Genomic DNA, 15959 nt, shown 5'->3' on the forward strand with positions numbered 1-15959 from the left:
ATTTTGTCCAGTTGACCCTTGATCAACCAAGGAGTTACACACGCAGACCCCATACATTCACAAATTCACTATGTTAAATCACGCCCAAAAGCTTTTCTAAAAGAAGAGCTTTATTGAGCCACATGCCAGCCAGAAAAAGGACTGCATGCTCGGGCCTTTGTTGAAACCCCCAGCAGCAGGTCTAGATGAAGAAGACATGTGCGCCATCCTGGAACTGAAAGATCTCTTTTATGCAAACAGATTAGGGAAGAAAGGTGGAAGCTGTTTTGAAAAAATTTAGCTGTAGACCCAGGCTCAGTTGAAGCATCATCCCAGAAACTGAGAGATCACAGGTTCAATTCCCGGTTAGGGCACATGGGAAAGGCAGGCAATAGATGTTTCTCACATCACTGTTTCTCTCTCGCTCTTTCTCCTCCCTTCCTCTCACTCTCAATAAGCATGTCCTTGGATGAAAACTTAAAAGAAAAAGATTTTAGCTGTAAAGGTTTAGTCTTGGGATAGGTGCATAGTCCAGAAAGAAGAATTGTTTGCTTTTTAAAATCCATCGTGTGTGACTATCTGGAACGAGCGTGCTTAGTAAGCAGGATGCAGTGGTGCCTGGTGGTCAGCTATCAGGCTGTTCTCAGAAACAGTGACCTAGAGGTTAATTGCAAGTTTCAGCATACATTCAAGAATGTTACTGGTCTCTGTTGGTTTGGGCTTGCAGTTGCTGATTAACCTCTCCTCTCTTCCTTTAACCCTCCCGCCTGCTGTAATTTAATCTGGGACATCTTGGATTTTTTTTTTCTTGCAGTTTACCACTTTTGACTCCCCCAAAACTTTACTAATAGTTTACTCTTGACCAAAAGCCTCATTAATAACATACAGTTGATTAACACGTGTTATATACTATACTATATCCTTACAGTAAAGTAAGCTAGAGATAAGAAAATCATTAGAAAGAGAAAATACATGTACAGTATGTATTTTAAAAATCCTCAAGTATGTGGACCCATACAGTTCAAATCTGAGTCAACTGTGTGTGTGTGTGTGTGTATAAGCTGATTCATATTGTTTCAGAATGTTTCCCCTTGTTATTTGATGGCCATTTTTTATGTTTTTACTTCTTACCATGACCATACATGCTCATTTATGGATCAGGAGCAAGATACTATTGCTCGTAAGAGCTTGGGTTTAAGCACTGACATGAACAGACCTGGTTTGAATCTTGGCTTCATCATTGAATCTTGGCTTCACTTGACTTCATTTTTTCCCCATGCAGGAGTTACTGGGTTTAAATTTTATGTTAAAGCAGTTGGCAGCATGCCTCATAGTGTTGTGTGGTAAATATATATTGGCTACTATGGTTATGGTAAATTTTTTCTGTTCGAGGTCCAGATTTCAATTTTAGTAGTTTAATTATATTGAGGAGCTCTCTTGATCTTCAAGTTGAAGTATCAGTTATCATAGGCTTCCTTTAAAAAGGAGAACTCAAGAAGGGGGAAATGGGAAGTTTTTGAGCATAGAGTTTTTGGAGCTTTGGGGGTTTTTTTTGTTTTTGTTTTTTGTTTCAAAAGGAAAAAATTCTAGAAATTTTACACAGTGGTAGTACATACAGTTACCACTACACTTAAGAATGGTTAAGAGGGAAATTATACGTGTTTTTATCACAATTTAAAATCTTTTTAAAGAGAGATATAGATTGTACCTCCTACCTAAGCTAAACTAATATCCACAGGATACTACATGTAGCAAACTACTACACCTCTTTAGGCCACGCTGCTTTTCAAAGTGACAAAGGTTAAGTGGAAGCATAGAGATGAGAGTCCTGGATGAGGGGTTGTTGCCTATCATACTCTATTTTAAGCATGAAGGAATGGGACTTTAGCAGTATTAATAGTGGAAACCAGAAATAGGGGTTTGGCTCTCCATAGATTTATGCTATGTGAAGAATTTAATTTACTTAAACTTATTTTAAGAATTGTTTGCTTATTATGCTGATTTATGCTTTTTTTTCTTTTAAAAAAGCTGTTTCTACCAAATGTTCTTTCTACCAAAGTTGCTTAAGTAATTGTTGCAACAATATAAACTGTAATTTTGGTATGGTATCTATGTGAGCATTAGTTTACATTGCCTGCCGAATGCCAGGATTCTTACTTGGTTTTCTTTTCTTTTCAGTCAGTACTGCGCCCCAGCCTAAACCAGTAAGTATAAGGTGTTTCCGTATTTAATTCTGATCTATGGTCACTGGGCAGGGGTTCTTCTGTTATGGATAATCACAGTTTGTTTAGAATTTGAAAACCAAAGAAAAAATATTCCTGCGCTTCTATAATTTTCTTTAATAAATTCCATGCATCTTCCACAAATTGGTAGTGGTGCGGCATCCATAAATTTGTGTGTGTCTTAGAGTACACCAGCCCTACAGACTGCTCAGAGGACCACTTTTGTTATTAATTTTGTTTGTATTTACTTTAATAAGACGATACACATTTTTTAAGTTAAATGAAAATGTTAAGTGCTATGTTAGGGAAAGAGTGGCATTTGATTAGGAAGTAATTAAAGTTAACAGTTATCTCCAACTAGGGGTAATGGATTAGCCACCTGAAGGCTTTATCTGTTTGTAATCTCCGCCCAGGCTGACAAAATGTCAAAGAATAAGAAGAAGAAATTGAAGAAGAAGCAGAAGCGCCAGGCAGAATTACTAGAGAAGCGAATGCAGGAAATTGAGGAAATGGAGAAAGAGTCTGGCCCTGGGCAAAAAAGACCAAACAAGCAAGAAGAATCAGAGAGTCCTGTTGAAAGACCCTTGAAAGAGAACCCACCTAATAAAATGACCCAAGAAAAACTTGGTATAAATAGAGCATCACAAAAATTACTTTATAGCAAACTTTATTATCATTGTTATATATAGTGGTTTCATGCATACAACACATCTCTGGGGGTGTCCTTACACAGTAAGAATACAGAATTTGTCATAAATGTTAGGCAGGTGATATTCTAATGTAATTTCTAATTTTTCTCTGGAAATGCAACATAGACTTCATTTAGCACTTGGGTAAGGATAAGAGGATCTTTGTCCTTCCATAAATAGGTTTTAGATATTCAGTCATGTTTTTGTGTAACCATGTGTAAGTTCTAGAAAGTGTTTTAATCTCATGGAGAAATTTTTCTGTTCTTTCACTCCTACACATACACATACACCCTTTTTGTCTGTTTGTTCCTTAGAAGAGTCAAGTACCGTTGACCAGGATCAGACACTTACGGAACGTGGTGTAGAGGGTGGTGCAGAAATTAATTGCAATGGAGTGATTGAAATCGTTAATTATACTGAGAACAGTAATAAAGAAACATTGAGGCTTAAAGAGGATCTACATAATGCTAATGACTGTGATATCCAAAATTTGAAGCAGGAAACTAGTTTCCTAACCTCCCAAAATGGAGACGACAGCACATCTCAAGAAACAGACTCTTGTACACCTGTAACCTCTGAGGTGTCAGACACCATGGTGTGCCAGTCTTCATCGAATGTAGACCAGTCATTCAATGAACAGGACATCAGTCAACTTCAAGAAAGCATTCGAGCAGAGATCCCCTGTGAAGAGGAGCAAGACCAAGAACATAATGGACCACTGGACAACAAAGGTACCTGTGCAGGCATACTTCCTCAGTACTCCTTTCCTGCGTAACATATTCATGAATTTCTGGACTAAAAGTACCATGGTGTTTGTCAATAGCTTTGCGGCTGGTGTGCAGGTTACCTTCAGTGTGTAAATCTGTAGGTAACTTCAAATATTATTGGTTGTATAAATAAATGCACAGAGCATTTCACTTGTTACTATGAAGGTTTTAATTCTGGAAACTCAAGGTGTTGCTATATTCCTTTTATCTTAGAAAGATTATTGTAGGTTCCCATTGGGATCCTGCCTGTGTTTCTTTAGAGTTTTATTAACCTTTGGGTAGTTCTCTGTTCGTTGAACAGTCTTGCTGATGATGCCTGTTGTCTATAGGAAAATCCACTGCTGGAAATTTTCTTGTTAATCCCCTTGATCCAAAAAATGCAGAGAAGCTCCAAGTGAAGATTGCTGATCTTGGAAATGCATGTTGGGTGGTAAGTTAAGTTTGTCTCAATGCTTTGTTTTTTTTTAAATACTTTACTTACTTATTTATTTAGAAAGAGGAGAAGGGAAGGAGAAAGAGTGAGAGAGAAATATCAATGTGTGGTTGCCTCTGACATGTCCCCTACTGGGGAACTGGCCTGCAACCCAGGCATGTGCCTTGGCTCAGAATTGAACCGACGACCCTTTGCTTCACAGGCCCATGCTCTCAATCCACTGAGCTATGCCAGCCAGGGCTCAGTGCTTTGTTTTGAAGTGACTAGTAACAGATGAGAATTTGGACTTAGTTGTGCTAACAGAAGAAAACATCTGTTCTATCCCAGATTTCCAACTGACATTTTAATGAATGTTTTTTCACTCATTTCTTTTAACCTTTTTTTATGGAAAAGTTTCAATATATTTACTGAAGAAAAATACAGAGAACGGTATAATGAAACAATCCTACCCAGGTAGCATTTGTGATCAGGTCACTCTGTGAGGTTATTTTTGGTCACTGGACTTCTCAGGTTTATTACAGAATCCCTTTTTTATCCACACATGTGATTTTCAAATAGCTTGATTTTTAAAAATACTATACTTTTGCTTATCAGTCATGTGCGTATATAGTTTAGAGACCGTTATATAGGTTTTGGTTCAAAAATCTGCCCTCCCTTTTCCATTTTTTTTTCTCTCCACATAACAGTACTTATCTTCATGTCACTAATAAATAACTTGGCTATATTGCGCCCAATTCTCTTTTTCAGTTTTAGGTATTATTTTCTCCTCCTGAAAAGTAGGACTAATCTACCACCACCTCCTCACCCATGCCCAACTTCAGTATTACCTTTGGCTAGGTAATCACTCCATGTTTACATTATTAGGACTCTAATGCTATCCTCAGCTTAGCGGAGCATATACTGTTACAATTCGTTTTGCCTTTCTGCCTAACACTGTATTTCATTGCTTAATCATCTTCATACACTTAATCACTTAGTTCTTCCCTATGTTTTCACCCAGTGGTATAAATACTTACACTTTAATACCTACAAATACCACAGTATTCTTTCAGCTTTTTTCCTTAAGAGCTCTGTCCTGGACCTTGGGAGTCTTCTAATCTGTGTTCATCATGTGGGTTGTCCTGCAAGACTGCTGCATTTCTGCCATTTGGAATTTTCTTCACTGTCATCTTGGAGGTTATTATTTACTTTCTTCATATTCCGTTTTCTGTCTCCCTCATCTCTCTTGGTTTTGTTTTTTGTTTTGTTTTGTTTTGTTTTGTTGTTTTGGAGCACATACAACTTTAATAGCTTCCTAATAGGAAAGGGTGTATGAGATTGGGCGGGCAGAGAGGGGAGCCTTGATCATCTGGTAACGTTTTTATTCTGCTTTTACAGTCAGTTGTCTGGGTATAAATATTTAGGTTGAAAATCATTTTCCCTCAGAATGGTTGTCATTTCTCCGTTCATTGTGTTTCAGTTTCTGTCTTGTTGCTGCTAAAGACCAGTGCCATTCTGGTTCTTGACTTTTTTGTATGAAACCTTTCCCCCATGGAGGTCTGTAGGACCACGCTTTCACAGCAGTGTGCCTCACAAGGCCTATTTTCATCCATTATGCTAAGTACTCAATAGTGAAACTCTGGTTTGTCCTCATTCTTGATTTTTTTTTTAATTCTGTACTCCTTGGTCTCTTTTCTGCTTCTGAAATCTCATTAATCAGATGTTAGACCTCTGTGCAGTTGCTCTCACTTCTTACCTTTCTGTCCTATTTTCTGTAATTTCGTTTTATTTGCTGGGAGAGTTTTCAAATATGTTTTCAGCCTTGTTTCTCTCATTTCCCTTTTATATTTTTACTCTCTAAGAGTCTTTTGTTTCTCTCTGGTTTATCACTCAGAAGAAATTAATTATTTTTCCAATTTTGATGTTTTCTTCCTCTAAGGTATCTTGTTGCAAGAAGTTAGTGGAAAGCCATTTGGAGGCTCTGCCTGTGTGGGTGTTGTCGGCTGTTACTCTTTTGTTTGTTTGTTTTAGTTTTCAGTTACAGTTAACATGCAAGATTATGTTAGTTTCAAGTGTACAACATAGTGATTGGACATTTATATAATTTATAAAGTGATCACTCTGATAAGTCTAGTCCCACCTGGCACCATACATAGTTATTCAATATTATTCACTGTATTTCCTCTACTGAACTTTATATCCTGTGACTGTTTTTGGAACTGGCAGTTTGTACATCTGTCAGGCTATTGCATTTCATCCTCAGATGTTAGGGCCTTTGTATCTTTCCTCACTTACAGTCTTCCTCACATCTCCTACCTAGAGAGTAAATGCCTGGCTGCTACCATTCTGGAAGCTGGGTTAAGCAAGAAAGTTCAACATAAAATAGGAACTTGCTTAACCCAGCTTCCAAAATGGAAGCAGCCAGGCATTTACTTTATGTTGAATACGATTCAACATAAAATTACATGTAGTTACTTAATTTCCCTGTTTTCAGAATCCTGCTGTCCCCCAACTGTGCTGCTGAGTGTCCTCCAGACAAAACCCCCAGGTGGTCTGTAGGCCAGGGAAGGGGCTGTTAGAATACATCAAGCCCTGTGTTCTGGGACTCTGTTTCTTTAAAAGATATTTTAAAGTAGTATCCCTATATTGAACCCACCCTTATTTCTACTTCCAGAGATGCTTGATACCACTAGATCCTTAGCCTTGGAAGAGGTGTCCTGTGGTATGCATCCCATGCTTTTCAGCTTTTCCTGTGGCTTAGCACTCAGCTTTCTTGGATACACTAAGACATTCACCAAAGATCTCTCTGCTTTCCAACTTCTAAATTTTATTGCTCTTTTTTGTCACTCTCAGTCTTTGTCAGTTAATGCTTTAAAAATTAGCACTGAAGAGTTTCGGGGGTGAGTGGAAATGTGTGTATATATTCAGTTCACCTTCTTTATTTTTCCTAATACCTGACCTCAGTTGTTACTTCCAGCGTCTTAAGGCATTAGTGAGGTACATGAGTAAAGACAACCCCTTCAAACAGCATGTCCTTCTTTTCTAAATGTGTCACTTACAGTTTATTTCCACTTCAAACTCAGTATCAGAACCCTTCGTTTTCCTCTAAAACCATTTATTTCCCTCTCTTAAGTTTCCTCATCTCTGTTTTTGTCAACAGACAGCCAACTGTATAGGCCTCTGCCACAGAATTGCTTTTGGCTTTTCCTACTCTCTCCCTCATGTAGCCATTGAATATTTTTTAAGTGTATTTTATTGATTGTGCTATTATAGTTGTCCCATTTTTTTCTCCCCTTTATTCCCCTCCACCCTGCAGCTCCCATCCCACCAGCATTTCCCACCCTTAGTTCATGTTTATGGGTCGTACATATAAGATCTTTGGCTTCTCCATTTTTTATATGATTCTTAACCTCCTCCTATCTGTTTTCTTCCTACCATTTATGCTTCTTATTCCCTGCACCTTTTCCCTCATTCTCCTGGACCCCCTCCCTGCACCCTCCATGTGATCTCCATTTCTGTGATTGTATTCTTATTTAGTTATTTGCTAAGTTTGTTTTTGTTCCTTTTTTTGCTTTTTTTAGGTTTAGTTATTGATAGTTGTGAGTTTGTTGTCCTCTTACTGTTCATGTTTCTTTAACTTCTTTTTCTTAGATAAGCCCCTTTAACATTTCATATAGTAAGGACTTGGTGATGATGAATTTCTTTAACTTGACCTTATCTAGGAAGCACTTTATCTGTCCTTCCATTCTAAATGATAGCTTTGCTGGATAGAGGAATCTTGGATGTAGGTCCTTGCCTTTCATGACTTGGAATACTTCTTTCCTGCCTCTTCTTGCCTGTAAGGTTTCTTTTGAGAAATCAGCTGATAGTCTTATGGGAACTCCTTTGTAGGTAACTGTGTCCTTTTTTCTTGCTGCTTTTAAGATTCTCTCCTTATCTTTAATCTTGGGTAATGTAATTATGATGTGCCCTGGTGTGTTCCTCCTTGGAATTCCCAACTTCTTTGGGACTTTCTGAGTTTCCTGGAAGTCTATTTCCTTTGGCAGATTGGGGAAGTTCTCCATTATTTTTTTCAAATAAATTTTCAATATCTTGTTCTTCCTCTTCTCCTCTGGCACCCCTATGATTTGGATGTTGGAACATTTAAAGTTGTCCCAGAAGTTCCTTACGCTTCTCAATTTTTTTTTTTTAAGATTTTATTTATTTTTATTTTTAGACAGAGGGGAAAGGAGGGAGAAAGAGAGACGGAAACATCATTGTGTGATTGCCTCTCATGTGGCCCCCACTGGGGACTTGGTCTGAAACCCAGGTGTGTGCCCTGACTGGGAATTGAACTGGCAACCCTTTGGTTCACAGCCCATGCTCAATCCACTGAGCTCCACCAGCCAGGCCTCCTCAGTTTTTTTTGAATTCTCATTTTCTTCTGTTCCTGTTGAATATTTATTTCTTCCTCCTTGTACAAATTGATTTGAGTCCAGTTTCCTTCCCTTTACTGTTGGTTCCCTGTACATCTTTCTTTATTTCACTTTGCATAGCCTTCACTTCTTCCTCTATTTTGCAGCCATACTCAGTCATTTCTGCAAGCATCCTGATTACCAGTGTTTTGAAATCTGCATCTGATGGGTTGGTTGGCTGTCTCCTCATTGTTTAGTTCTTTTTCTGGAGTTTGGATCTGTTCTCTCATTTGGGCCATATTTTTTTGTCTTGGCACAGCTGTTATGTCTTAGGTGTTCACCAGGGTAAGGCAGCCCAGGTTGCTGCTACATTGTGGTGCTGTATGTGTGGGAGGGGTCAGAGAGGGGACATTGCCTCTTGCTTGGTTCTCATTGGACTTTTGGTCCTTCCCCCTCTTGCCACAAGCAAATTGGGCCCTTCTGGTGGTGATTCCTGGGTGGGTGGGTTTGTGTACCTTCTATGACCCTGTGGGTCTCTCCAACGAAATCTCCTGTAAGGCTGGCAGTTTCTCCCACTGCCACAGCCCTCACAGATTTTTGGCTTAGAGGTGTTGAGGCTTTTTCCCCCTTCACTGGAACCCTGGGTTGCACAGTCTATCTCGTTCTCCAGTTGTTCCTCCCAGTTTATCCACACTCGAATGTGGGACTGCCTGGTCCCCCAGCTGCCGTCCTGCCACCCACCCTCTCTGCCCCAGCTGCCCGTGTCTGCCCCTCCTTCTAGTCTGAGTGATGTTTCTTCTTTAACTCCTTGGTGGTTAGACTTCCATACAGTTGATTTTCTGGCAGTTCTGGTTATTTTTTTGTTTTTAAATATGTTGTCCTTCTTTTGGTTGGGCAAGGAAGCAAAGTGTATCTACTTACACCTGCATCATTGCTGGAAGTCCCTCAGTTTTTAAGTTGTGCTTTTTTTGGTGAATATCCTTGGATTTAATTCTTCCCACTCCAATTTCTACGGCCTTGTTCAGATTTTCATTACTAAGCCTATTTCTCGCTCGAAACCAATAACAAGATTACTAGAATGATGTTCTCAGAAGAATGTGTTTAAGTCTTTGAATATGTGGTGGAATTCACCAGCGATGCATATTATCCTGGACTTGTTTTTTGAGGGATTTTTGATTACTGTTTTAATTTTCATACTAGTGGTTGGTCTGTTCAAATTTTCTATTCATGATTCAGTCTAGGAAGGTTCTATGATCTAAAAATCTATCCATTTCTTCTGGGTTATGCAGTTTAGTGACATAGCTTTTCATGAGCTTCTGTATTTATGTGGTATTCATTGTAACTGCTTTCATTTTTTTATTATATGTATTTCAATCTCCTCTCTCTCTCTCTTTAAGTGAGCATGTCTAAAGTTGTATCTTTTCAGAGAAATAGCTCTTAATTTTATTGATATTTTTTTCTGTTGTCTTTTTAGTCTCTGTTTGATTTATTCCTGTTCTGATTCTTATTATTTCCTTCCTTTAGGTTTAAGGTTAGAATATCTATTTGAGATTTTTGTTTCTTGGGATAGGCATACCTCATTTTTCTTAGCTTCACAAATAACACGTTTTTTTACAAATTGAAGGCAAGACCCACCACCAGCAAAAAGGTTAGAATTTGTTTTAGTGTTTCCAAGGCATTCCTGTGTTGCTGTAAACTTCCCTTTATTGCTGCTTTTGCTGCATGATCCACAGATTTTGGTGTGTCATATTTTCAGTTGTCTTCATGTTTTTTGTGGTTTTTTTCTTTGATTCTTTTGTTGCCCCTAAGTTGCTAGATAGCATGTCGTTTAATCTCTACATATTTGTGATTTTTTTCCAGTTTTCTTCTTGTAGTTTATTTCTATTTTCATACCATTGTATTCAAAAAAGATACTAGATATGACATCACTCTTAAATTTATTGAGGCTTGTTTTCTGTCCTTACAGTCTATCCTTGGACTGTTCCATGTGCACTTGAGAAGAATGTATATTTTTTTTTTTGGATGGAATGTTCTGTCTATATTAAGTCCATCTGATTTATGTGTCATTTAAAGCCAGTGTTTCCTCCTTGACTTGCTATCTGGATGCTTTACCCATTGGTGTAAATGGGGTGTTCAAGTCTCCTACCATTATTATGTTTCTGGCCATTTTTCCTTTTAGTCTGTTAATTGCTTTACATATTTTAGTGCTTCTGAGTTTGGTGCATAAAAATAAATGTCTTTTTGATGGATTGTCTCCTTTATTATTATATAATGTCCATTTTTTTCTCTTGTTATTTTTTGTGACTTGAAATCTTTTATCTGATGTAAGTGTTGCTGTACTCTCCTTTGGATCCCATTTGCTTAGAGTGTCATTTTTCACCCCTTTGCCTTGAGTCTTTGTTTATCTTTTTCTCTGACGTGAATCTCCTGAAAAGGCAGCATATAGTTGGGTCTTATTATTTAATCCATCAGGCTACTCGGTGCCTTTTGACTGGTGAGTTCAGTCCATTTACATTTAAGGTGATTGTTGATACATGAGAAGTTAGTACTGACAGATTGTTCCTTGTTAGGTTGTGTGTTCATTGCCATATTGAAGTAGCTGTTGATTTTTCACCCTGTAACTTTTATAAGCTGTATGAAGGTCTTAATACCATATTCTGTATTAGAGTTGCAGTTTTTCTGATTCTATCACCTTACTTGATGTTTTATGTACATTTGCCATTTTGTTTCTAGTAGAAGAGGTCCTTTTCATATTTCTTGTCAGGAAAGTCTGTGGTGATGAGCTCCCTCAGCTTTGTTTTGTCTGGGAAAGCTGTCCTTTTTCATATCTACATAGCAACTTTGCTCTGTATATTATTCTTGGCTGGCAGTTTTTATCTTCCACTGGTTTTGATACGTCATTTCACTCCTGGCCTGTAGAGTTTCTACTGTGAACTCTAATGACAGATTGATGAGAGTTCCTTTGTAAGTTACTTCCTTTTTTTCCCCTGGCTGCCTGTACAGTTTTTTCTTTACCATAGACTTCTGACATTTTAATAGAATGTGTCCTAGAGAATGTTTCTTTGCATTGAGATAATTAGGTTTTCTATGACCTTTATGTATGTTCAGCTCCTCCAGATTTGGGGCGTTCTCATCTTTTATTACTTTAAATAGGCTCTCTGTCTCCTTCTCCTTCCCTTCTCCTTTTGGCGTACCCATCATCCTTATGCTCCCCTTCCTGATGAAACTGAAGAGTTCTCATCGAGTTTCATTTTTTTTTAAAATCTTAGTTCTCTCTGCTCTTCCGCCTGAATTATTTCTAGATTTTTATCTTTTGCCAATTCTCACCTCTGTCTGGTCTACTTTATGTCCAGTGTATTCTTTATCTTATTTTGAGTTTTGCAGGTCCAGAGCTCCTTTTTGTTTGGTTCTTTTTTTTTAGAGTTTCACTGTCTTTTGTCAAGTACTTCTTTTGTTCATTAATTTTATTCTTGAGCTCATCGAACTGCCTTTCTGAGTCTTCTTATATGTCATATAGTTTCTTCATGACAGCTGTTTTGGATTCTCTATCACTTAGATTACAATGTTAACACAGCACTGAGTTTGGTTTTTGGACAAATGTCATTTTATTTTTGTTGTACTGTATTACCATGGTTATTCATGGTGCTTGGTCCCTCTGCTGGCACATTTGAAGTAGTGAACGCTTTTCTTACTCAGTACAACTTTAATTTTAACATTTCAACACGTTGGTAATTAGAAGCCTTTTTTGTTTTCCAGTAGGTGGTACTGTAGCACAAATTTTTGGTTTCTCTTTCCTGAGCAGACTCTGGCTATACTTACTAGCAATTCCCACCCTTCACAGCTTCAGCCAGAGCTGTCACAGTGTATCTCGGGAGGTATTTCTTTGTAGCTGCTTCTGCCTCCAGGGTCACTCACTGGTGCCTTCCAGAGTTGTCTCAGTCTCAGACACTGCCACTGTGGGGGTGGAGCCAGGGCCACAGGCACCACTGCAGCCAGGGGAGGGAGCCCAAGTTGCTGCTGCCAATGTAGCTGCTGCCTTTCTCTTTACTAGAGGTGGTGGGCATAGTCACAGGCCCCTTCCCCACTGCTCACTGGGGTTGTGGGCTCACCTGTCACTGCGGAACACGGTATCAGGCACCATCCCTCCTATTCCACCAGTTCTGCCTTTTCTTGCATGCCGATCCACCCACCTTCAAGATGTACAGATGTGTGGATCTCATGCATCCTAGTGTGCTGATCAGAGGAATCTTTGTTGAGTTATAAATATTCCACTCATTGTAGATTAAAGGGGGACAACCCAGGGTATGCCTTACTCTGTCATGATGCTGGCGTCACTCAAGAATTCTGCATAGATGCTGTTTTTTAGGGTTCTTGAAATTTGAAGTCTAAATCTTAAAAAGAAATTGTTATTTTCTAATCTATGTATGCAGTTTAGCTTCATATGCTTGCAAAAATAATTTGGAGTAGACTGTTAAGAAAAGTGCTGTTTGGAGCAATTAGCTTCAAAATGATTCTTAAAAAAACGACCCAAGCCCTGGCTGGTGTGGCTCAGTGGATTCAGTGCTGGCCTGCAAACCAAAGGGTCACTGGTCCGATTCCCAACAGGGCACGTGCCTGGGTTGAGGGCCAGGTCCCCAGTTGGGGGTGTAAGAGGCAACTACACATTGATGTCTCTCTCCCTTTCTTCCTCTCTTCCCCTCTCACTAAAAATAAATAAATGCAATCTTTAAAAAGAAAAAGGAAAGAAACTAGCTAAATAAAAACTTTGGTTCAGGGGAAACTTCAGAGAATTTACTTTAATCTCCATTATTAAGCAATAATGCTTTGTTACTTTTTAGAATAAATAAAATTTAAAATACTGTTTCCTTCTTCATTTACTCAGCATAAACACTTCACTGAAGATATTCAAACACGGCAGTACCGCTCCTTGGAAGTTCTCATAGGATCTGGCTATAGTACTCCTGCAGACATCTGGAGCACTGCGTGCATGGTAATGTTTTCCGCCTTGACCTTCACTTGTTATTTCGTAATGGCATACCTTGTTCTGTTCGTGCATATCACTGATACTCTGTGTCTGGAGAGGTCTGAATTCAAAAGCTAGTTGTAAACATTTAGCTTTCCATTTGATTCCTGCCAGTTCCTGTTAGGTGCAGAAACTAAATGTTTCTTACTACAGTTTGGAGATTGGGGGGATGTGGAAGTGGATTGAAAACAACTGCTGTGAGGTAGTGTTGCTTTTGATTGGGTTACAGGTACCCTTGCCCTTTCATCTCTGCTCTTATTTTCAGATTAGGGAAACCCCTGGAAACTATTTCAGTCTGTACAGTTCAGCAGTTACTCAGAGATTTTTGTTCACCTCGTTACAGGTGAAGCTCAGTCATCAGTGGATTCATAAGTTATTGCTTCGTCCTTGGCAAGCAACTACTCAAGCGGGTTAGCTTTAGTTGATACCAAATGATTTCCAACAAATAGCTTCATGTTGGAACATGTTACGTTGTTCACTGAGATGGGAGCGCACTCTTCCTACGTTATTGTGTGTGTACTTGTCTCTGTTCTGCTGGGCTGTAAGTGCTGTGCCGTCAGGAATCACATGTGACATATATAGCAAAATGTCTGGTCAAGGCCCTGGCACATTCTGAGTGGATGTTTACAGTGCAGTTCTGGTGCAGACTTCACAAGTTAAGGGCATCGTTCCCCACAAGGCTGAATCAATTCAGATATAGTTACAGCCAAAAGCTCCGAGTTTCACAAGCCACCTGCACTTCTGACCAACTGGCTACAAATCTGGGGATTGCAGTGTCATTTCAGATTCAGTGATTTGCTAGAATGACTGACAGAACTTGGGCTCATCATGAGTCACATCATTAGCATAAATTTAAGTTTGGCCCAGGGTTCCATGATGTAACAAAAGGTACTCTTATCACTTGGAAATGCCGAGTTTAGAGGCTCTGTCCAAGGAAAAAAGACCAATTCTTAATTATACAATAGTACTTAATGAATATTTGTGGACCATCAAATGAGCGAACTGGGCAAAAAATAAATTGTCATTTATATAAATGTGTAGTATTTACGTATTCATAGTCAACTCTTTGGAAAACTTGAAAGAGAAAGGACAGGTTACAAGCCTCTACCTGTTTGAATCATAGATTTCTTGACACCTACATTCCTGAAATTCCAAAGGTAGTGTTGCCAGTAGTTGTGGGTAGCAAGAAAGGCATTGCACAGGCCCACGCACAGGAGACTGTGGTGTGGCAAGATTTATCCAGGTGGAAATAGAAGATTGCCTTTGGGTTCCCAGTGTTCCTTCCATCCCTTCCACCATGGAAAAGTCCAACTGCGTCTGCAGCAAGGCCAAAACGAGGCCAGTGTGCAAGAGTTTCTGTTTCGGGCAGCTGCCAAGCAGTCTCAGTCCCTATCTGGGTAGCTGAGCTCTTGCCTGAGCCTGAGTTTATACAGCAGCTAGACCCACATGGTTACTATGGAGAATGTGTGAACAGAGCGAGTTTATGTTCCTGAGGAAGGGGGCTTCATGGTTAAGGTGGGTTGTATTATCTCAGGATTGGTGTGGACCAGGTGCTTTTTCCAATCACTTACCAAGCTTCCGTGGGCTTTTGATGTGTCTACCTTTCTAGCCAGCTGAACCCTGTCCCAGGTTAGAGCGATAGGCCTCTGTGGTCAGGCACCTGCCCCAGCACCATTTTGACTTCTCCTGCACATGTGCTTACCTTCACCTGCTCCCTCCAACAGACTGGTACTGGAGTAGGGAAGGCTGGCCTATCCCCCGGAGTGTGTGAAGCTGTAACCTCCTGCTGAAGCGCACAGGCTCATGCTCCCCCGCTCATTAGACTCAAGAATGTCTGATTTCCATTGCTGCCTTCCTTATTAATAACTAGCTACCCATCTACACTAACAGTAGTAGAGTTAAAACCATGTTGATATTATATGAATTTATAAATCATTTTGTTATGGCATATCATTGACTTTTAAAGTGGGCTGCTGTTTGAAATAAAGTGAGGTTTGGTTTGCACACACAAGATGAAGGAACATTGGAATAAAATCTGACTTACTTATGCCATATTTTAAAGCTTTGAATTTGAGGGATTTGATTTGAATTGATTTGTTGGACTAAATAAGTGAAAGATACCACCAGCTGCAAAATACAGCTAGTTTATACATGGCATCTGATCTATTTTGATAATAAGGGGTTCTTAGTAGTAGGTTGTTTGAAGGCAGTAGGTCCTGCTTGCTATTTAACATAGCTTTTACTATGTCAGGTTTAAGAAGTGAGGCAAAAAAAGATAAAAGAGGTATTAGTATTAGCCTTGTTCCCCATTTGGACCAGCTCACATGCAAGGATTTTCTTGACCAGGGAAGGAAAGCATTTATTTGACATGAGACAATTTCAGGAGAACTGGATCATCATTCCCCGCCCCACCCCCACCCCCAGCTTCTCTCATTCTGCTGATAGTTGTAGAAATGTTGCCTTAAATTTGGCC

At 39.2% G+C, this 15959-nt stretch overlaps 1 protein-coding gene across 1 annotated transcript in view; it reads left to right on the top strand.

Annotated features, from left to right (window-relative positions):
• The window catches only part of SRPK1 (SRSF protein kinase 1), a 73817-nt gene that overhangs the window by 47510 nt on the left and 10348 nt on the right, over positions 1-15959 (top strand). The window contains 5 exon segments of the mRNA XM_053671206.1: positions 2158-2183; positions 2615-2828; positions 3205-3621; positions 3987-4087; positions 13346-13453. Of these exon segments, the coding sequence (XP_053527181.1) occupies positions 2158-2183; positions 2615-2828; positions 3205-3621; positions 3987-4087; positions 13346-13453 (866 nt within the window).

This window comes from Artibeus jamaicensis, unplaced genomic scaffold, assembly GCF_021234435.1.
Source record: "Artibeus jamaicensis isolate MK-2021 breed Jamaican fruit bat unplaced genomic scaffold, CSHL_Jam_final contig_1803, whole genome shotgun sequence".
In the NCBI taxonomy this organism is placed as follows: domain Eukaryota; kingdom Metazoa; phylum Chordata; class Mammalia; order Chiroptera; family Phyllostomidae; genus Artibeus; species Artibeus jamaicensis.